This window comes from Trichosurus vulpecula, chromosome 2 (assembly GCF_011100635.1).
Source record: "Trichosurus vulpecula isolate mTriVul1 chromosome 2, mTriVul1.pri, whole genome shotgun sequence".
Taxonomy (NCBI): domain Eukaryota; kingdom Metazoa; phylum Chordata; class Mammalia; order Diprotodontia; family Phalangeridae; genus Trichosurus; species Trichosurus vulpecula.
Window position 1 is genome coordinate 99061770 of NC_050574.1, and position 22669 is coordinate 99084438.

A 22669-nucleotide genomic window follows, 5' to 3' on the forward strand; every position below is an offset into this window, starting at 1 on the left:
ATCATTTGTGCATAGTCAAAGCAAATTCTGTCATTGGCTATGTACAAAAATCTATCTCATTCTGCATCTTGAATCAGTCAACTCTCTGTCAAAAGGTGGGAAGCATGCTTCATCATTGATCCTCTGAATTATAGTTTGACCAAATTTCTCAGGTCTTTCAAAGTTGTTTTTCTTTATATTGTAATTGTATAAATTGTTCTCTTGGTTCTGCTTACTTCACTCTGCCTCAGTTTATACAGATCTTCCCAATTTTCTCTGAATTCATCTATTTAATTGCCTCTGGCACAACAATATTTCAATATTTTCATAAGCCATAATTTGCATAGCTATTCCTTAATAGATGGACACCCCTTTTGACATCCCTTTAGTTTTCAAGTTTTTTTACTACTACAAAAAGAACTGCTGTAAATATTTTGGTACATATGAGTCCTTTTCTTACTTCTTCAATCTCTTTGGCCTTTATGTATAGTAGTGCTTACTGAGTCAAAGGATATACAAAGTTTAGTGACTTTGGGGGTGTAGTTTCAAAATGCTTTCCAGAATAGCATCTAGGTAGCAAAGTAGATAGAGCATGCATAACTTGCAGTCAGGAAGACCTGTGTTCAAATACTGCCTCAGACACTTACTGTGTGTGACTCTAGGCAAAGCATTTAATCTTTATCTCAGTTTCCTCAAGTATAAAATGAAAATAATAATAGCACCCACATCACAGGATTATTGTGAAGATCAAATGAGATAACATACTTAAGGTGCTTTTCAAGCCTTAAAGCACTCCATAGATGGTAGGTATAATAATGATAATAATTCATATTTCTGCCTTAATTTCTGTTTTCCTGAAACCCCACCAACAATTGGCATTTTACTTTTTTGACCTTTTTGCCAGTCTGATGGATATAACATAATAATAATAATAGCTGGGGGTGGAGCCAAGATGGTGGCTGGAAAACAGGGACTCTCTTAAGCTCTCCCCCAAATCCCTCCAGATACCTGTAAAAATGGCTCTGAACAAATTCTAGAGCTACAGAACCTATGAAATAACAGAGGGAAACAAGTCTCCAGCACAAGACAGCCTGGATGGTTGCTGGGAAGGGTCTGTCACACTGTGCTGGAAGTGGAACGCATCCTAGCTTGGGCCACACCAGGACAGACTAGACCTGGAGTTGGGCGGGACAGGCCTTAGGGTCATGAATCACTGAGCTGTGGCAGTTATTAGACTTCTCAACCCACAAACGCCAAAGAGAAGGTTAGTGGGAAAACTTCTGGATCTGTGTGAGAGAAGTACATGGTCCAGCCCCAGCCCCAGGGGCTGCAGAGGTGTGCAGCAGTGGCAGCAGCAGGAAGCTCCCGCAGCTGCTTCCAGAGCTCCAGCAGTGACTGCTTCTGGCCCCAGGCCCACCTGGTGGAAGGAATCAAGTGGCATATCAGAGCAGGAGTGCAGGGATTGCTTTGCTGGTGCAGAGGCAGGGTTCTCTTGCTTTGTCCTGCTTGGATCTGGGTCATGGTCCTGGCTGGCGGTTCTTGGGGGAGGAGAAGCACTAGTGTGGCAGAGCTTGCAGTGACTGGAGTAGAAGTAGCTCTGAAAACAGCAGTGCAAGGCCTCGGGACAAAGTACTCTCCTAAAGCTTGGGACAAAGTACTCTCCACTCTGAAGGCACTCATACCCTGAAAAAAAGCTCAAGGGTCAAGTAGTTGGCTGGGAACATGATCAGGCAGCAAAAAGGGACTCAGACTCAGACTATAGAATCTTTTTTCGCTGACAAAGAAGACCAAAACATACAGCCAAAAGAAGTCAACAAAGCCAAAGAGCCTATATCCAAAGCCTCCAAGAAAATTATGAATTGGTCTCAGGCCATGGAAGAACTCAGAAAGGATTTGGAAAATCAAGTAAGAGAAGTAGAGGAAAAATTGGGAAGAGAAATGAGAATAACGCCAGAAAATCATGATAAACAAGTCAATGACTTGCTAAAGGAGACCCAAAAAAATACTAAAGAAAATAACACCTTAAAAATAGACTATCCCAAATGGCAAAAGAGCTCCAAAAAGCCAATGAGGAAAAGAATGCCTTAAAAGGCAGAATTAGCCAAATGGAATGGAAAAGGAGGTCCAAAAGACCACTGAAGAAAATATCACCTTAAAAATTAAATTGGAGCAAGTGGAAGCTAATGACTTTATGAGAAATCAAGAAATTATAAAACAGAACCAAAAGAATGAGAAAATGGAAGACAATGTGAAATATTTCATTGGAAAAACCACTAACCTGGAAAATAGATCTAGGAGAGATACTTTAAAAATTATTGGACTACCTGAAAGCCATGATCAAAAAAAGAGCCTAGACATCATCTTTCAAAAAATTATCAAGGAAAATTGCCCTGAAGTTCTAGAACCAACGGGTAAAATAGAAATTGGAAGAATCCACTAATTGCCTCTTGAAAAAGATCCCTAAAAGAAAACTCCTAGGAATATTGTAGCCAAATTCCAGCAGGTCAAGGAGAAAATATTGCAAGCAGCCAGAAAGAAACAATTTGAGTATTGTGGAAACACAATCAGGATAACACAAGATCTAGCAGCTTCTACATTAAGGGATCTAAGGGCTTGGAATGATATTCCAGAGGTCAAAGGAGCTAGAATTGCCTACCCAGCAAAACTGAGTATAATACTCCAAGGCAAAATATGGATTTTCAATAAAATAGAGGACTTTCAAGCTTTCTCCATGAAAAGACCAGAGCTGAATAGAGAATTTGACTTTCAAATACAAGAATCAAGAGAAGCATGAAAAGGTAAACAAGAAAGAGAAATCATAAGGGACTTACTAAAGTTGAACCATTCTGTTTACATTCCTACATGGAAAGATGATATTTTTAACTCATGAGACCTTTCTCAATATTAGGGTAGTTGAAGGGAATATACATATATATAGACAAAGGGCACAGGGTGAGTTGAATATGAAGGGATGGTATCTAAAAAATAAAATTAAGCGGTGAGAGAGGAATATATTGGGAGAAGGAGAAAGGGAGAGATAGAATGGGGTAAATTATCTCAAATAAAAATGGCAAGAAAAAGCAGTTCTGTTGGAAAGGAAGAGGGGGCAGGTGAAAGGGAATGAGTGAATCTTGCTCTCATAGAATTTGACTTAAGGAGGGAATAACATACACACTCAATTGGGTATCTTACCCCACAGGAAAGTAGGGGGGAAGAGCATAAGAGAGGTGGGATGATAGAAAGGAGGGCAGATTGGGGGAGGAAGTAATCAAAAGCAAACACTTTTGAAAAGGGACAAGGTCAAGGGAGAAAATTGAATAAAGGGGGGACAGGATAGGATGGAGGGAAATATAGTTAGTCTTTCACAACATGACTATTATGGAAGTGTTTTGCATAATGATACATGTGTGGCCTATGTTATTGCTTGCCCTCTCAAGAAGGGTGGAGAGGAAAGAAGGGAGAGAATTTGGAACTCAAAGTTCTAAAAACAAATGCTCAAAAAAAAAAGTTGTTTTTTACATGCAGCTGGGAAATAAGATATATAGGCAATGGGGTATAGAAATCTATCTTGCCCTGCAAGAAATTAGGGGGAAAGTGGATAAGGGTGGGAGTGGGGTGATAGAAGGGAGGGCAGACTGGGGAAAGGGGCAATCAGAATGTATGCCATCTTGGAGTGGGGGGGAGGGTAGAAATGGGGAGAAAATTTGTAACTCAAAATCTTGTGGAAATCAATGTTTAAAACTAAAAATATTAAATTATAAAAATATGGAAAAAATAATAATAATAGCTAACATTTATGTACCACTTACTTTGTACCAGGCATGGTGCTAAGTGCTTTACAATTATCATCTCGTTTGAACCACACTACAGCCCTGGGAGGCAAGGACTAGTATAAGGAAACTCACAAGGATTAAAGGACTTGCCCAGAGTCACAAGGCTAGCTAGTGTCTTAGGACTTGATTTGAACTTGGGTCTTCCTGACTCCTGGCCTAGTGCTCTATCCACTGTGCTACCTAGTTTCCCCTAGAACCTAAGAGTTACTTTAATTTATATTTCTATAATTATTAGTGATTTGGAAAAAACTTTTTCATAAAGTTGTTGATAGTTTAGATTGGATTTCTTCCTTGGAAAACTATGTGTTTGTATCCTTTGATCACTTATCTTTTCCTTCTCAGCCATACTTAGCAAAAATATTTCCCTGGGAATTTTTCACTCATGAAAAACTACTGTGGCAAACTGGTATCCAGAGCAACCTCAGCTGGCTTTCATATGAGTGGTGTTCCATTCTCAGATCTAGCCTTCTTCAGTGCCCCTTTGAAGGCAATCTGGCCACCTCAGTCCCTGAGAAGCAATCAGGAAGGGAAAAGGCAGTGGCTTCTGTCAAAGGATATCATTTGTTTAGTGTCACTTTATGTTCCAACAACTCTTTAAAAAAAATATCCATGCTCTTATTCTTTCACTGCAGTATGTAGAATACTCATTTCTAAAGTTTTGTGTAGGCCAGGTGTGTAGACCATTTAATGATAAAATTTAACTAGAATAAATAAATTAATAAATAAATAAATAAAGTTCTAAATTTAGGCACATGTCCAAACACATTGCACTTGTACAAGATTTGGAAATTTTAGTTGACCATAAGCTAAAGTCGATGGTGTAATGGGCTGAATTAATAGTTGTATAGTGTCTACGATCCAGGAGATTTAATAGTCTCACTGAATTTTATGTAGGTTAGATCATATTTGGAAGCATTTCCAATAGATCATCATTTGGGGGCATTACATTTTAAGAGAACTTCCAGTAAAGTCCGGGTTTGATGTTTTGTTGTGCCATTGAGGTGACTTTGAGTTTTCAAAAACAATCTCCGTGGAATGTAGGACTGGCAAATCCTAACAATATGGAAAGCCTTCAAGTACATTGTCCCAGAGCCTGCCAGTCTAACTTTAGATAGTATCACTGTGTTGAACAAAGGGTCATGAATTTTTTTGTCACAACCATTTTACGTTTTATCTTTTATTCTGAGTTAACAAACACCAAATAAAATGCGTATTTCTACATACAAAAATAGAACAGAAAAAGGATTGTACAGGAAACTGTGAGTCTGTGTTGTACACAGCTTGTTTTTCTTTTCGGTGTATAATAACCAATCTTGAAAATGTATGGAATGATCCGAGCTGATGAAGGAAATACCCGCATAGATGAAATCACAGATCCTTGAAGTGTTTTAAGTTAACATATTGGAAAACATTTAAAGGAGGGTACCAGAGATTATATGATTTTTAAGCCATGTCATGATTAAAGGAACTGGAATAGTTTAGCTTCAAGGAGTAAAGAATCGGGCATGGGGGAAAATCTAATCATTATCTTCCACTATATGAAGGATTGTCATATGGGAACAGTAAAGCACTTAAAGGACTTAGGAAGATCTAATAATGTGAATTATTTTGAAAATGTCAGTTATTAGCATAAAAGAAATTCAATTTAACTTTATTTGGCACCGAAGGGAGGAACCAGAACCAGTGGGTAGAAGTTTATAGGACAGATTTAAGTTCAATATCGAGAACAACTGCCTTACCATTAGAAATGTCTAAAAGGGAATGGGTTACCTCAGGAGAGAATATGTTCCTCATTACTGAAAATATTCAAGGAGAGTCAAAGTGACTGTATTATAAATATGAGACACTATGGTATAATAGCAAGCATAAAGGCTTCAAACCAGAAGACCTGGACCTCAAACCATTTCTTCTGTTACTGATTATTAAGAAGGTTTAATGTATTCTATGCTTTACCTTTTCATGGAGAACATCCTCAAGAAAATATTTTTAGTGTCTAATTTTTAAAAAATTCTCAGTTGATAACATTTATCAGTGGAACTAATGCTACCAACACTGTGCTTTTTTATTTTAATTTTTAAAAGCTTTTATTGATTTTTGTTGCAATTTCATATTTATTTCTGATTAAACCTCTCTCCCTCTGCTATCTACACTTCTTGTAACCAAGATTAAAAAACTAAAGAGAAAAATATTTCCTAATTATTGTTTTAATTTCCTCTTCTTTGGAGGTGAATTCACCCTTTTCATTTTTGATACTGGTAATTTTTTCTTTGTTTTTAATCAAATTCACCAAAGATTTATCAATTTTATTGATTTTTTCATAAAACCAGCTCTTAGTTTTATTTATTAGTTCAATAGTTTTCTTGATTTCAATTTTATTAATCCTTCCTTTGGTTTTTAGTATTTCTAATTTGGTGTTTAATTGCGGATTTTCAGTTTGTTCTTTTTCTAGTTTTTTCAGTTGCCTGCTCAATTCTTTGATCTCCTTTTTATCCATTTTATTCATGTAAGCATTTAGAGATATCAAGAACTGCTTTTGCTGCATCCCATAAGTTTTGGTATGTTGTCTCATTATTGTCATCCTCTTGAATGAACTTATTAATTGTTTCTATGATTTGTTCTTTGACCCACTCATTCTTTAGAATTAGATTATTTAGTTTCCAACTAATTTTTAGTGTATCTTTCCATGGTCTTTTATTACAAATAATTTTCGTTGCATCATGATCTGAAAAGGATACGTTGACTATTTCTGCCTTTCTGCACTGGATTGTGAGGTTTTTATGCCGTAGTACATGGTCAGTTTTTGAGTATGTGCCATGTACTGCTGAGAAAAACATATTCCTTTTTATCCCCATTCAGCTTTCTCCAGAAATCTATCATATCTACCTTTTCTAAAATTCTATTCACCTCCTTAACTTCTTTCTCATTTATTTTGAGGTTAGATTTATCAAGTTCAGAGAGGGGGAGGTTGAGGTCTCCCACTAGTATCGTTTTGCTGTCTGTTTCTTCCTGTAACTCCCTTAACTTCTCCTCTAAGAATTTGTATGCTATACAACTTGGTGCATATATGTTAAGTAATGAGATCACTTTATTGTCTATGGTGCCTTTTAGTAGGATGTAGTGTCCTTCCTTATCTCTTTTGATTAGATCTATCTTTGTTTTTGCTTTCTCTGGGATTAGGATTGTTACCCCTGCTTTTTTTTTTTTTTTTTACTTTAGCTGAAGCATAATATATTCTACTCCAGCCTTTTACTTTTACCATTTGTGTATCCCTGTTTTAAATGTTTTCCTTGTAAACAACATATTGTAGGATTATGGTTTTTAATCCATTCTGTTATCCCCCTCCATTTTATGGGAGAGTTCATCCTATTCACATTCACAGTTATGGTTACTATCTGTGTCTTTTTCTCCATTCTATTCCCCCCCACCCCCCACTCCCCCACCATTTATGCTTTTATTCCTCCTTCTCCCTTCCACTCCTCAAAAGAGTTTTGCTTTTGACTGCTGCCTTCCTCAATTTACCCTCCCTACTGACTCCCGTCCCTTATCTTACCGTTTTCCCCTTGCTACTTCTTCCCTCTCTTCTGATCACTCTCCCTTTTCTTTCCCCTCTTACTGCTTGTAGGACAAGTTTGATTTCTATACTTATCAGAGTATGTAATACTTGTCAATTGATTGATATACTAAATATTTTACAACCATAATCCCTTACCTCATGCAAAGATGGAAGGCAGGTATGTCTCAGCTCTTGGTCATTATAATTATGTGGCATTATACTTTATTTTATTCTTACATTGTTTTGATCATTGTGTTCATTATTTTTCTAGTAACACTTGCTTCACTCTGTATTAGTTCACCTAAGTTTTCCAATTATTCTCTGAATTTTTCATATTTGTTGCATCTTACAAAAGAGTTATCTTCTTCTACACTCATGTATCACATCTTAATTAGTTATTTCTCACTGCCAACAAGGCATTTTTCATAGATTGTTTTACTAAAAGGATAATGTGGGGAAAATGAATATCTTTCTTTCATGTAAATTGGTGATATGACTGAAGAATGGCTTCATCAGCATGTGCGTAATAGAAACTCTAAAAGTAATTCATTTTTTTTTAGCCAGAGGATTTCACACTTTACCCCAAAATGTCAATGCAGTCATACACTTTAACTTGGACATTTCTCTGTACTGTCAAAAGTGATGTAAATTATCCTTAATGTTCTAATATTGGTTGGGTTTTCTGAGCAGTTGAAACCAAATACTCTGTACATGTGTATGTATGTGGTTTTGATGTTACGAAACTGAGAAGATACAGGATGTACTAAGTAGAGTAACTTCAACTCAAAACAGCAAAAAAAATGTTTGATTTAGGCATAGTGTTCTTATTTACTAAATAAATTCATGAGTCCAGAGAACTGAGTGTTTACATAAGCTAGAGGACATTATAGAATTTCATGACAGAATGTAATATTTGTAGGCTTAGATGTATGCTAAGTACTAGACACAATTTTAGAACTCTTGACATATTCTCTGAAAGAACTTAAATTTTTTTAAAACATGTAAAATAGTAAATACAAAGATACTTAGACATTGAGAGGGAAACAGAATTTTCTACAAAAGAATGAAGGGAACTATGTCACCCTGTGAACAAGAAACTTTTCATGAAGAATTAAATTGTGATTGTCGATGTCTAAATAGTATTAATATTATAGATTATTGACAGAAAATGCGAGAATAATGCAATGTCATGTAGGCAAAATGTGTTGTAAATCTTTGCTTGTACTCTTGGAATTGTAAATCAGAAGTTCTTGGATGAGAGCTATAGCTTTTCATTTGTTCTGTTGTCTTTTCTTCTCATTTCATTTTAACCCATTTTAAAACTATAAAATATCTTAATTTACATTTTAAAAAGTTTTAAAATTAATTATTTTTTAGTTTTCAACATTTACTTTTATAATATTTTGAGTTCTGAATTTTCCCCTTCCCCTCTCCCAAGAAGGCATGAAATCTGATATAGGCTATACATGTACAATCATATTAAACATATTTCCACACTAGTCATGTTGTGAAAGACGAATCAGAACAAAAGGGAAAAACCATGAGAAAGAAAAAAAGATAGTATGCTTCAATCTGCATTCAGACTCCATAGTTCTTGCTCTGGATGTGGATAACATTTTCCATCATGAGTCTTTTGGAATTGTCTTAAGATCGTTATGTATACTGAGAATCGTGAAGTCATTTATAGCTGATCATCGCACAGTATTGCTGTTACTTTGCACACAGTACATTTCACTTTGCATCAGCTCATGTAAGTCTTTCCAGGTTTTTCTGAGAGCATCCTGCTCATCATTTCTTACAGCACAGTAGTATTCCATCATAATCACATACCACAACTTGTTCAGCCATTTTCCAATTGATGCGTATCCCTTCAGTTTCCCATTCTTTGTCACCACAAAAAGAGTTGCCATAAATATTATTGTACATATGGGTCCTTTTCCCTTTTTTATGATCTCTTTGGGATACAGATCTAGTAGTGGTATTTCTGGTTCAAAAGGTATGTGCAGTTTTATAGCCCTTTGACCTTAGTTCCAAATTGCTCTCCAGGATGGTTCAATCAGTTCGCAACTCTACCAACAATGCATTGGTGTTCCAGTTTTCCCACATTTTCAACATTCATCATTTTCCTGTTTTGTCATATTGTCCAATCTGATAGGTGTGATGTGGTACCTCAGAGGTATTTTAATTTGCATTTCTCTGATCAATAGTGATTTAGAGAATTTTTTTCATATGACTATGGATAGCTTTAATTTCTTCATCTGAAAACTGCCTGTTCATATCCTTTGACTGTCAATTGGAGAATGACTTGTAGTCTTATAATTAATTTGCATTTTGATCTCTGAAAAAGAGCTGACCTCTAGGATTCATTAGTTCCTCTAAGTAGTATGGGCATGTGGATATATTAAGTGTATCTATGGATACACACACACACTCAAAAATATCATATACCATTTATATATATGTGTGTGTGTGTGTGTGTGTGTGTGTGTGTGTGTGTGTATGTATGTATATATATATATATATATATATATATATATATATTAACCTGCTAAGTCATTTATATTGAGCCTAAATAGTTTTACACTTGGGGAAGAGGGGTGGGGGGAGGGGGGAGGAATGAATCATTCTTCTGTCCAAGTTTTTCCTTTCTCTGTTTCTTCTCACCCCCTTCCAAAAAAAGTTCCATAATTTATTCATTTAACAATCATCCATTAAGCATTTAACATATAGGAGACACTGATCTAAATACTCTGGCAATACTAAGACAAAAGAAAATATTAGTCTCTAGCCTCAAGAAACTTATATGCTACATAATATCATGATTCTGTACTAGACTTTGGCAGTTTCATGCCCCGCAAGGATCTGTTAGCTCAAGGCTTTTAGCCATTAGGCTAGGAAAGCTGGGGAGCTGCCTAGGCTCCACAGAGAAAGACACTTTCATAGTAATTTCTATGCAAGCACATGTTATGCCTTGGATGCACAAATTCTTTGGCTTTCCTCTGTACCCAGGACACTGTGGGCTCATTCTTCTGAATGAAGAATGAGAAACAACTCTTAGGTTGAAGAAGGGAATGGGTGTGTGTGTGTGTGTGTGTGTGTGTGTGTGTGTGTGTGATGAGGATTATATTGTACATGATATCAGGTAAAATTTTTAATGCTGACAGTATTTATAAATACTAGAGAGTTATCAAAGAAGAAAGTTTGTGAAAATTTGGTTGGCGTGTATGATACCAGTTAATTTACCCCAGCTGTTTACTATTTATGCCAGATTAGCTTGCACTGCCATTGTGTCTGATAATAACACTAAACTTTATTTATGTTCGGTCTTCATAGTTTACTATGCTATTTGTTTCACAAGAAACCAAGAGGAAAAGAAAACTTTTTAGGGAATAAAGTTTAAAATAAACGAGCATATGGAGAAGTATGTTAATATTGTATTTGTGTGAAGTAGGCACAGATTACAGGTTTCATGAAATTGTATGAGAACTGCTGCTAGGCCCAGGGAGTCTGGACTATTTGCCTTCTCTCATTCTACTTAAAGTGATCCCTTTCAGCTCAGAACTTAGATGGGGTTAGTTCCTGGAAAACCTTGGCCTCAAAAGAGAGGGATTGAGTTCTTATATTCCTTGGCTCTTTCCACCCCTGCTCCAGGAAGAATTGTTCAAAGATTAGGTTTGGCTGGTGTCTAGGGTGTCCTCAGAAATGAGGAGCAGAATGGTATTCAATGTACAGTATAAGTTTGTATAGGGTTAGGGATTGGACCTGGGCTTTCCCTAGTGCTGGGAACTAGCTTCCTGGAGAGGAAACTCCCTCTATCAATATAGGTCTTTGCATCTTCCGCAACTTAGCCTTAGAGCAGGGATTCTTAACATTTTTTATACCATGGATTGTTTTGCCAGTCTGGTGAAAACTATGGATCCCTTCTCAGAATAACTTTTTTAAATGCATAAACTTAGGATTATAATAGAAATAAATTATATTAAAATTCAGTTATCAAAATATTAAAAATATGTTTTGGAGCCTAGGTTAAGAATTCCTATTTTAGAGAGTTATTTAGAACACTGAGAGGTTAAATGACTTTCTAAGAGACATAGCCAATATATATATGAGAGGGAGGACTTGAACCCAGGTCTCCCTGCCTTGAAAGTCAGTTCTCTATTCACTATGCTACAGTGGACAATTTATTTCATCCATACACAAAAGAAATGCTAAATACAAAAGACTCACAAGTGTACTTTGACAGAAAGCTTAAATAAGCAGTAATAACTTGTAACTGCTATTATCAATACTATACTATTATACTTTCCTGGGTAGTTGCAACACAAACATTAGAACATGAAACAATTTGTGGAACTGTCAAATTGACATTTTATGCTGTTCAAATAATTTCTTCCAGGTCCACGTCTTTCCAGAAAGCTAGGCCAAGAGTTGGGCTTATTTTCTCATTAGTGGTCATCTTCTCCAATCCACAAACTTTTCCTGCTGCCAGTCTGCTCTAACTTAGGGACCACCTAAGATCCCCAACTCCTCAAATTCATGAGGCTCCCTGCAGAACAGAAATGACTTTCTCAAGATCACCATTTGGTTACCTATGCTTGAGAAAGAAACAAAACACAAAAGGCAGCCTGCGTCCCCGTGCTCCCAAGCCTGTGGGGTGGGCTGGAGAGGATGGAATGTACACCACTCTTTCCTTAGGCCATTACAGGAAATCTGGCAAGGCAAAGCCACAAGAAATCATTGGTGGAAGAGAGTGAGCTGGAAATTCTTTCCTTTTTAACTGAGGTAGGACCCTATCCCCCTCCGCTGCTATCGGAAGGTAAGGGAAGTATCAAGGGACCACTCAGAGTTAGCTAAGTCATACAAAAGTACCAAATCCTTTCAGTACTGAACCACATATTTCTGCAGATATAGTTATGGAATAGGCTCAGGACCCCATGAGGTTGGCTCTAGAGCAGACCAAGGAGGCCTGCTATTTATCTCCTCTTACATGTTAAGTAAGACAGTATTTGGAGGTAAGAGGGTAAGAATGGTGTTGTAATTTGCATCTTGTATTGTCATTTAGCTGATTATACATTTCTAAAAAATTTGTGGTGAGTTTGGGCTATAATATATGAGGAATATTTTTGCAAAACAACTTTGGAACAGGAATTTGTGGAGTATGCTAGAACAGAATCCCTAATGCACAAGTAACAATGTACAGAATAAGATATGAGCTCATAATTTAATTATTAGCATCATAGTGAAAAATTTTAAAGCATAAAGGATTTATTTTAATTTGTGGGAGGCCAAGAATTTCTTTTGACAGAGAAATAATTACAAAGTTTATTTTTGAAATAATATTCATGCCAACATTCTTGATATTTCCTTGATAGTGGGGGTTGACCAAAAATGAATCAAAACTATTCATAAATCCATCTATTCAGAAATTCTATTGTGGTACACATCTTCTCAAAAGAATGATATTTTCCAAAGAATGGCTTTTTTCTGAGGGGAAAAATATCCAAATTATAGAGGCATAAAGACATGACTTTAAAGTTACAACTCTTTCAAATTAAACCAGTGCTATACTGAATTACATTATTAAAATTTATCTAAGAAATGCCAATAAATAAAATATATATATATTTGTATTGCAAATTTGGGGCAGAAAGTATAGATTGGGAGCAGAAATCCACTTGGATGTAATGAAGTTAGAAGCAATAAAAGTTCAATGTTTTGCTCTTAACCAGACTAATTTGGTCGGAGAGAAATATAATGCTGCTAATAATTGTCATAGATCATAGGCTCAATGATAGGATGTTAGATTTAGAGTGAGGACGAACCTCTGAGGACAGTCCAATTCTCTTTTTATTTACTATTTTTGTTTTTTAGTGTAACTTATTTTATTTTTCAATGAACAAGTATTTATTTTTCTTTCTCCCTCCTCCCTCTCTCATTGAAAAAACAGGAAAAAAGAAAAGCAAAACCCTCATAACAAATATATGTATATTATATATATGTATATATACACATACATACATATATATACATATATACACACATATATACATAGACATAGACATATATATATATATTTATATAGTCAAGCAAAACAAATTCCCTTATGGGCTGTGTCTAAAAATATATGTCTCATCCTGCAGCTTGAATGCATCACCTTTGTGTCAGGCAGGTGGGTAGTGTTCTTCATCATTGGTCCTCTGGAATCCTGGTTGATGGTTGTGTTGCTCAGAGTTCTTAAGTCTTTAAAAAAATTTTCTCTCAATTAACAAGTGTTTATTTTCTCTCATTCCACTCCTCCCTTCCTCCCTCCCCTCACCCCGGTAAAAGAAAAACAGACTGGATCTTGATTGGGGAATCCAAGGGGAAAATAATCAGTGAAAATAATCCAGCCCAAGTCAGCATAGAGAGACAAAACTATATAAATTATTAGACCAATCTGTTTTGAAGAATCATGGATCTCATTAAGGAAGCTCTGTTATACCCTGGGCTTTGTTGCAGTCCATACAATATAATTTGTAAATATGTGCATCGAGAGGATCTTGTTTTCTATTTTTTAATAGATAACATGCCCTTTAATAGATAAATGCACTTGAAGAGTCTGGTCTTTGTTTCTTTGATTAAATCAGGAGTCTTTGATGACCTCCTTGCCTCAAGGGAAAGCCTAGGCCACATGGGTTTAAGTCCCATGTTTGTGACGCTTTTAGGTCACGTGGGTGAGTTGCATGTTGTGATGCCTTTGCCCCTGGACAACATGTATAAACCCAGAGGTTGGTGTTCTCCCTTGGGGCTCTCAGTCACTGGAAGAGTGGCATGGGACCCTGGGCAGCCATTTTAAGAGCACCTGGCTTGTAAATGCAGATGTTGATGCTTTCCTGGTAACTATGAATTGTGATTTGGTCTGTTTATATTGTGTATGTTTGTAATTTGTTTGTATTTTCTCTGAAGTTCGGGTTGCTGGTTTTTCCTCCTGAACTAAGTGAATGATATTTATATGTTAGATTAAAGTGAGATTGTTAACCCCTTAACATTGCTTTCCTTAGTAAAGCAGATCAAAAGAACCTGTGTTAGCAATCTTCTGTGTGCTGGCAGTGTTCTTATTGTTGGGCTTGTGTTGGTCTTTCACCCCCAGAACAGCCGCTAGCCTAATTGTTGTTATACTCTATCCAATAATTCTCTGGTAGTTTGATTGGCATGGCAGTGAATAAGTAAATTAACCTAGGTAGAATTGTCATTTTTGTTATATTAGTTCATCCTACCCATGAGAAATTAATATTTCTCCAATTGTTTAGATCTGTCTTTATTTCTGTGAAAAATGTTTTGTAATTGTGTTCATATAATCCCTGGGTTTGTCTTGGCAGGTAGACTCCCAAGTATTTTATATTGTATATCATAATTTTAAGTGGAATTTCTCTTTATCTCTTGCTTCTAGGTTTTGTTTGTAGTATATAGAAATGCTGATAATTTATGTGGTTTTATTTTATATTGTGGGGCAGCTAAGTGGTGTAGTGGATAGAATGCTGGACCTGGAGTCTGGAAGACTCATCTTTATGAGTTCAAATCTGGCCTCAGATACTTACTAAGCTATGCAACCCTGAGCAAGTCACTTCACCCTGTTTGCCTCAGTTTCTTTATCGGTGAAAAGAGCTGGAGAAGGAAATGGCAAACCACCTTTGCCAAGAAAACCCCAAATGGGATCACAGAGTTAGATATGACTGAAAAATGACTGAACAATTTTATATCCTGCAATTCTGCTTGAGTTGTTGATTGTTTCAACTAGTTTTTAGTTGATTCTCTAGGGTTCTCTATACCATCATATCATTTGTAAAGAATGAGAGCTTGTTTCCTCATTGCCTATTTTTATTCCTTCAATTTCTTTTTCTAGTCTTATTGCTCTAGCTAGCATTTCTAGTACAAATTGAATAATAGTGTGATGATGGACATCCTTGCTTCAGAATCCTGATCTTATTGGGAAGGCTTCAAGTTTATAAATTCCGTTACAGATACTTGCTCTTGGTTATAGATAGATATTACATATTTTAATAAAGTTCCATTGATTCCTATGCTTTCTAGTGTTTTTAATAGGAATTGCTGTTGTATTTTGTCAAATGCTTTTTCTGCATCTATTGAGATGATCATGTGATTTCTGTTCTTTTTGTTATTGATGTGGTCAATTATGCTGATAGTTTTCCTAATATTGAACCAGCCCTGCATTCCTGATATGCATCCCACCTGGTTATGGTATATGATCTTTGTTATACATTGCTATAATCTCTTCACTAGTATTTTATTTGAAAATTTACATCAATATTCATTATGGAAATTGGTCTATAGTTTTCTTTCTCTGTTTTTCACTCTCCCTAGTTTAGGTATCAAAACCATATTTATGTCTTAAAAGGAATTTTGTAGGACTCCTTCTTTGCTTGTTTTTTCAAATAATTTATATGGTATTGAGATTAATTGTTCCCTGAATGTTTGGTAGAATTCACTTGTAAATCCATATGATCCAGGGGACTTTTTCTTCAACAGCTCATTGATGGCTTGTTCAACTTCATTTTCTAAGAAAGTGTTATTTAAATATTCTATTTCTTCTTTTGTTAATTGGCCAATTTATTTTTATAGTATTTTTTTCTACTTGCATGTGAAGATAAGTTTTAACATTCATTTAAAAATTTTTTGTTCTAAATTTTCTTCCTCTTCTCATCTCCCCCCTCCGTAAGATGGTAAGCAGTGTGATATAGGTTATATATGTGCAATCATATAAAACATTTCCATATTAGTTCATGTAGAACCAAAAGAAAATATACTAAAAAAAAAAGAAAGTGAAAATAGGATGCTTCAATCTGCATTTAGGTTCCATCATTTCTTTCTCTAGATGTGATAGCAGTTTTCCTCATTAGACCTTTGGAATTGTCTTGGATCACTGCAGTGCTGGGAATAGCTAAGTAGTTCATAGTTGATTGTTGCACAATGTTACTGTTACTGTGTACAATGTCCTCCTGGTTCTATCATTTCACTTTGTTCATGTAAGTCTTTCCAGGTTTTTCTGAGAGCATCCTGCTTATCATTTCTTATAGAATAATAGTATTGCATTACATTCATATACCACAACTTGTTCAGCCATTTCCTGATTGAGGGATATCCTCTCAATTTCCAATTCTTTGCTATCACAAAAAGAGCTGCTATAAATATTTTTGTACAAATAGGTTCTTCCCTGTTCTCCTCCCCACCTTTTTTGATCTTTTTGAGATACAGACCTAGTAGTGGTATTGCTGGATCAATGGCTATGCACAAGTCAATTGCCCTTTGGGCAGAGTTCCAAATTCCTCTCCAGAATGGTTGGATCAGTTCACAACTCCACCAACAGTGTATTAGTGTCCCAATTTTCCCATATCCCTTCCAGTATTTGTCATTTACCTTTTCTGTTATATTAGCCAGTCTGATAGGTGTGAGGTGATACTCAGAGTTGTTTTAGTTTGTATTTTTCTAATCAATAGTGATTAAGACTATTTTTATATGACTATAGATAGCTTTGATCTCTTCATCTGAAAACAGCTTGTTCATATCCTTTGGCCATTTATGAATAGGGGAATTACTGGTATTCTTATAAATTTGACTCAGCAATCTATATATTTGAGAAAACGAGGCTTTTAAAAGAGACGTTTATAATAAAAATTGTTTCCTAGCTTTCTACTTACCTTCTAATCTTGGTTACATTGGTTTTGTTTGCGCAAAAACCTTTTTAGTTTGATATAATCAAAATTATCCATTTTACATTTTTTAATTCTCTTAATCTCTCTTGTTTACTCATAAATTCTTCCCTTCTCCATAGATTTGACATGTAAACTACTCCTTGCTCTTCTAATTTGCTTATAATATCATGCTTTATGTCTAAATAATGTACCCATTTTGACCTTATGTTGGTATGTGTTGTAAGATGTTGGTCTGTATCTAGTTTCTGCCATACTATTTTCTAGTTTTCCAGCAGTTTTTGTTAAATAGTGAGTTCTTGACTCAGAAGCTGGGGTCTTTGTGTTTATCAAATACTAGATTACTATGGTCATTTACTGTGTCTTGTGTATCTAATCTATTCCACTGATCCCCCACCCTCTCTCTTAGCCAGTACCAGATTGTTTTGATAATTGCTGGTTTATAATATAGTTTGAGATCTGGTTTGACTGGTCCACCTTCCTTTACATTTTTTTTTTATTAATTCCCTCGATATTCTTGACTTTTTGTTCTTCCAGATGAATTTTATTATTTTTTTTCTAACTGTATAAAAGTAATTTTTGGCAGTTTGATTGGTATGGCACTGAATAAGTAAATTAATTTAGGTAGAATTGTCATTTTTATTGTATTAGCTCAACCTGTCCATGAGCAGTTGATATTTTTCCAATTGTTCAGATCTGTCTTTCTGTGAAAAGTGTTTTGTAATTGTGTTCATATAGTACCCGAGTTTGTCTTGGCAGGTACAGTCCCAAGTATTTTATATTGTCTGTTGTTGTTTTAAGTGGAATTTCTCTTTCTATTTCTTGCTGCTGGGCTCAATAAGGTTAAACTGTTTACATTCCTATATAAGAAGATGATACTTATAACTTCTAAGAACTTTAAAATTATTAGGGCAGTTAGAAGGATTCTACATAGAAAGAGGGTGTGAGAATGAGTCAATTATGTTGGGATGATGTAAAAAAAAAGGATACACAAGAAAGAGGGATGCCTTAGGAAAAGGAAAAAGGGAGAAGAATGGGGAAAATTATCTCAAACAAAAGAGGTGTGTAAGGAATAAGTCTTATATGGGGGGGGGAAATGGTGGAGAGGGAATGAGCAACACTTGAAATTCATTCACATCTAAATTGGTTCAAGCAATATTTGAACCTTTTTTACATCTAACTTGGTTCAAAGACGGGAAATATATATACATACTCAATTGGTAATAGATGTCTATCTTACCCAACAGAGAGTTAGGAGGGGAAGGAAAGATTAGAAGGGGGAGGGTGATAAAAGGAAGGCAGATTTAAAAAAGGCAGACTTCTAGGGGAGGGAGAGAATAAAAAGAGAGAAGGATAAACAGAAGAAAACAAGATAGAGGGAAATGAACAGTTAGTAATCATAAATGTTAATGTGAATGGGATGAACTCACCCCCAAAACTGAAGTGGATAGCAGAATAGATCAGAAATCAGAATCCAACAATATGTTGTTTACAAGAAGCATAACAAACAGTAATCAATACAGGGAACACAAAATAAAGATACATGTAAATGGAGAATTAATAATGAAATCTTGAATGAGTGGGGCAAAGAACAAATCACAGCCACCATAGCTGTATACAAAACAAATGATAATGACAACCTATATTAGAAAATTTAGATGTAAAAATAAAATTTATCATTTTTTTTAAAAAAAGTAGATCTATGGATTGATACTTATTAATGTCTTTGCCACTGCCTGTTTAGAGTATTACTAATGCCTGTGATTTTTCCCCCTCCTTTTTGCTATCTTCACATCCCTGAAATAACTTGTAAGGCTATCCCTGAATAATTTTCATATTCTCTTACCTCCATTCTGTATTTCCTAAGAGGTTATTTGGTGTTTGAAACTTTTTTCCTGTGCCATTTCTTTTTTTTTTGTAAGGTTTATTAGGGACTATAGTATTAGGGTTAAATTTGGTAGTTCCTATAGCTCTATCAATAAAAATAGATCATCATAAAAGTTTTGAAAAATTAATTTCATCTATTTATTTGGCCTGGCAGTTTCAGTGCTCTTAGGATGATGTGGATTATTTGGGTCTCATGCTATATGGTTTATTCCATTGCTATTCTCTATTTTAAAAGATGGTACTGCTCATAATCTTCTGCTGTCCTCCTCTGCCATGCTATATGGGTTATTTTCTATTCTAAGCTAGTATTGTTTTTGGTTGCCATCTCTCTCTGCTTTGCAAAAATATAAAATGTTTGCTGACTATGATGGTTTTGGGGAGGGAAAAAAGGTCTTTTAGATGCTCTGTTGTGAAGACTGCTTTATATGAGTTAAACTTTTGTAAAATAGGCAGCTATATGGTACAATGAGTAAGAGTGCTGGCCTTTTAGTCAGAATTCTACCTGAATTCTGCCTCTTATACTGTATGGTCCTAGACAAGTAACATAACCACTCTCAGCTTCAGTTTCCTTTATCTGATATTCTGGGAAGACAAAAGATATGTTGTTGTTTGCCCTTCACTTTTGAAGAGGAACAATGACATCACAGGGTGATGAATTGGATTTAAGAGAGGCAGAGTTGCACAATGTTGTCAGCCTCACTCTCTCTTCCATTATCACAGAAGTCCAGTGGCAAGACAAATGTCAAGATGACTGGCAGTGATCCCAGATGCAGTGGATGACCTTGGCATCTTCAATGTCTGACCAGGCTCTACCTGTTTCTTTTTTTTTTTTAATTTAAATTTATTTATTTAACATATTTGGTTTTCAGCATTGATTTTCACAACAGTTTGAATTACAAATTTTCTCCCCATTTCTACCCTCCCCCCCACTCCAAGATGGCTTATATTCTGGTTGCCCTGTTCCCCAGTCAGCCCTCCCCTCTATCACCCCCCCTCCCCTCTCATCCCCTTTTCCTTTCCTTTCTTGTAGGGCAAGATAAATTTCTACGCCCCATTGCCTGTGTATCTTATTTTTTAGTTGCATGCAAAATCTACCTGTTTCAAAGCACCTGCTTCAGCCACCTTCGTGGCTGTTGGAACAAATTATTCTCATCCACCTGTTCTGCCCGGGAAAGTCTTCACATGCTTGGGGTAGATATCTCCCTAACTTACCTACGGGTTTGAAGCCTGTCAGTTACCCTCAACCTGGTTTAGCCTGTCTGCCTAGACGGTTTTACTAGTGTGTGGCTGCTGTGCATGCCGCAGCCATAGGTGAGAGTTGGGTGACCAGTTGGATACCAAAAGTGGATGGACAGCCCTAAAAAGGGCTCAGCAGTTCCTCACACCAGAGGTGGTAGTTCTCCCTTAACACCCCATACACTGCATAGGCAAAAAATATAGGCTTACAACCAAGAATAACTTGCTCAGAAAAACTGAGCAGGAAGCACAGAAGGAATCTAATTAGACAGAAGGATGGAGAGTGGTTCTATTATGTTTTGATTATCTTAACTAAGAAAAAGGGAGAGAAAGAAGAATACATTGGGTGGGGGGAGGAGAGGAAGAATGAGGAAAATTATTTCATAATTGGGGTACATGTGTAGAAGTTCTGCAAACAGAGAGGAACAGGTGCATGGTTGTGGGTGATATTTGAAACTTATTGTCATCTGAACTGCTCTAGGATGGGAGAATACACCCACACAGTTGGTTACAGAAATACTTTTCACTCAACAGGGAAATAGAAGGAAAAAGAGAGAAAGGAAGAGAGGGTATGTTAAGGGAGGGAATTAGTCTTAAGAAAATAAACTCTTAAAATGGAGGCAAGAAACAAAGAAAAAGAAAACTATAAGAGAATACAATGGATGGAAATACACCATAATCATCTGTGAATGAAATGAACTCACCCAAAAAAAGGAAAAGGATAGACAAATGGATTAAGAAACATGGTCTAACAATATTTTTTTATGAGACAAATGAACATAGAGTCAAAATAAGGGGCTAAAGCAAAATCTATTATACTTTAGCTGAGGCAAGTAGGGCAGTGGCGAAAGTCATGATTTCAGATAAAACATCAGCAAAAATAGACCTAATTAAAAGATATAAACAGAGAAAATACATTTTAGACGATGAATTAATATCAATACTAAACATATATATGCACCAAGTGGATTTAAATACTTACACAAAAAGTCTAAAGAGTTACTGAGAGAGATGCTGTAGCTATAATAGTGGTACACTTCAATTTGCCTCCTCTCAGACCTAGAGAAATCTAATTTTAAAAAAAGCTAAAAAGAAGTGAAGGACTTGTAAGGAATTTTTTCAAAAGTTAGATATAATACACCTCTAGATATTATCGAGTGGGAATAGAAAGGTGTATAAAATATCTCTTAGCTGTGTACATGGTACCTTCACAAAAATTCATTGTGTATTGGGGTAAGGGTCAGCAAACTTACCCAAGGGCCAAAACCACACTGCCATCTGTTTTTGTATCACCCATGAGCCAAGAATAGCTTTTACATTTTAAAATAAGTTTTATTATATTAAAAAATATAAAATCCATTCTTAGCTGTACAAAATAGATGGTAGACCATATTTGGCATACAGACCATAGTTTGCTATGTTCCAAGGGACAAAAACCTCACCACTAATGTAGAAAAACAGAAATATTAAATGAGTCTTTTGTGGAGCACAATGCAATAAAAATTTTTATCAATAAAGGGGTACTGATGAAACAAAAATTAATTGAAGACTAAATTACTTAATCCTAAGAATGGGTGTGTAAAGTAACAAATCATAAAAATAGTTAACTTCATTAAAGGTTATGACAAAATTGTGATAACATACCATGACTTTTGGTATGCAACCAAAGCGGTCCTGAGGGGAAAATTTATATCTAAATACTTTCATCAATAACAGAGAGATAATGAATTGGGCATATTTCTCTAAAAACTTGAAACCCAACAAAGTAACCCCCAATTAAACATAAAAATAGAACCGGCGGGGGTTCTGCTGCCGCTGGACGCGAGTGGAAGCTGTTGTGGGTCCCACGGCCTGAGCGCGTGGAGCTATGTTCTGCGAGAAAGCCATCGAGCTCATCCGGGAGCTTCACAGCGCCCCCGACGGGCAGCTCCCAGCCTTCAACGATGACGGAATCAGGCAAGTTCTGGAGGAGATGAAAGCTTTGCATGAACAGAACCAGTCTGATGTAAATGAGACGAAGTCAGATGGACGAAGTTACTTAATTCCAACAATCAAATGTCGACATAGTTCTTTGCTGAGAAATCGACGTTGCATAGTTGCATATTTGTATGATCGATTGCTTCGGATTACAGCTGTCAGGTGGGAATATGGCAGTGTCTTGCCAAATGCTCTGAGATTTCACATGTCAGCTGAAGAAATAGAATGGTTCAATTGCTATAAAAAGTCCCTTGCTACATACATGAGATGTTTGGGTGGAGATGAAGGATTAGATATTAGGCAAGATATGAAACCCCCTAAAAGTCTGTACATTGAGGTGCAGTGTCTAAAAGACTTTGGAGAGTTTGAAGTTGATGATGGGACTTCAGTTTTATTGAAAAAAAAACAGCCAGCATTTCTTGCCTAGATGGAAGTGTGAACAATTAATCAGACAAGGAGTCCTAGAACATGTTCTGTCATAAGTGTCCGGAAAACTT

The 22669-nt window shown here is 35.9% G+C and overlaps 2 protein-coding genes across 2 annotated transcripts in view; both read left to right on the forward strand.

Annotated features, from left to right (window-relative positions):
* The window catches only part of CAB39L (calcium binding protein 39 like), a 152351-nt gene that overhangs the window by 10853 nt on the left and 118829 nt on the right, over positions 1 to 22669 (forward strand). The window lies entirely within an intron of this gene.
* On the forward strand, positions 22063 to 22650 carry LOC118839708 (DNA replication complex GINS protein PSF1-like). Its single transcript, XM_036747238.1, has one exon. The coding sequence runs from the start codon at positions 22063 to 22065 to the stop codon at positions 22597 to 22599; it is 537 nt and encodes a 178-aa protein (XP_036603133.1). The 3' UTR covers positions 22600 to 22650.